At 53.8% G+C, this 396-nt stretch overlaps 2 protein-coding genes across 2 annotated transcripts in view; both read right to left on the reverse strand.

Moving 5' to 3' along the window:
- Positions 1–100, reverse strand: part of EMH_0052280 (uncharacterized protein) — a gene marked incomplete at both ends in the record, with an annotated part of 1,007 nt that extends 907 nt beyond the window's left edge. Inside the window, one exon of the mRNA XM_013496860.1 lies at positions 1–100. Coding sequence (XP_013352314.1) covers positions 1–100 — 100 coding nt within the window.
- A 212-nt stretch (positions 101–312) lies between these two features.
- The window catches only part of EMH_0052290 (uncharacterized protein), a gene marked incomplete at both ends in the record, with an annotated part of 1,705 nt that continues 1,621 nt past the window's right edge, over positions 313–396 (reverse strand). Inside the window, one exon of the mRNA XM_013496861.1 lies at positions 313–394. Within this exon, the coding sequence (XP_013352315.1) occupies positions 313–394 (82 nt within the window). The remainder of the gene's footprint in view (positions 395–396) is intronic.

Here is a 396-nt window from a genome sequence, read left to right on the forward strand (position 1 = left end):
TGATTTGCTGCTGCTGCTGCTGCTGCTGCTGCTGCTGGTGTTGCTGCTGCTGGTGTTGCTGCTGCTGTTGCTGGTGCTGCTGTTGCTGGTGCTGCTGCATCTGGTGCTGCTGCTGCTGCTGCTGCTGTTTTTGCTGCTGCTGCTTCGGGGTGTATATCCGCCTCAACAGTCAAACCCCCCTCTTGTTTTTGTTTATTTTCTTTTTCTTTTTTTTCTTTTTTTTCTTTTTTTTGTTGTTTTTCTTTTTCTGCTGCAGCTACAGAGTCATCAGCAGCAGCAGCAGCAGCAGCAGCAGCAGCGGGAGATTCGGGGTCATGCTGCTGCTGCTGCTGCTGCCGCTGCTGGTGCTGCTGCTGGTGCTGCTGCTGGTGCTGCTGCTGGTGCTGCTGCTGGTGC

This window comes from Eimeria mitis, genomic scaffold (assembly GCF_000499745.2).
Source record: "Eimeria mitis Houghton genomic scaffold, Emh_scaff2342, whole genome shotgun sequence".
Lineage (NCBI taxonomy): Eukaryota > Apicomplexa > Conoidasida > Eucoccidiorida > Eimeriidae > Eimeria > Eimeria mitis.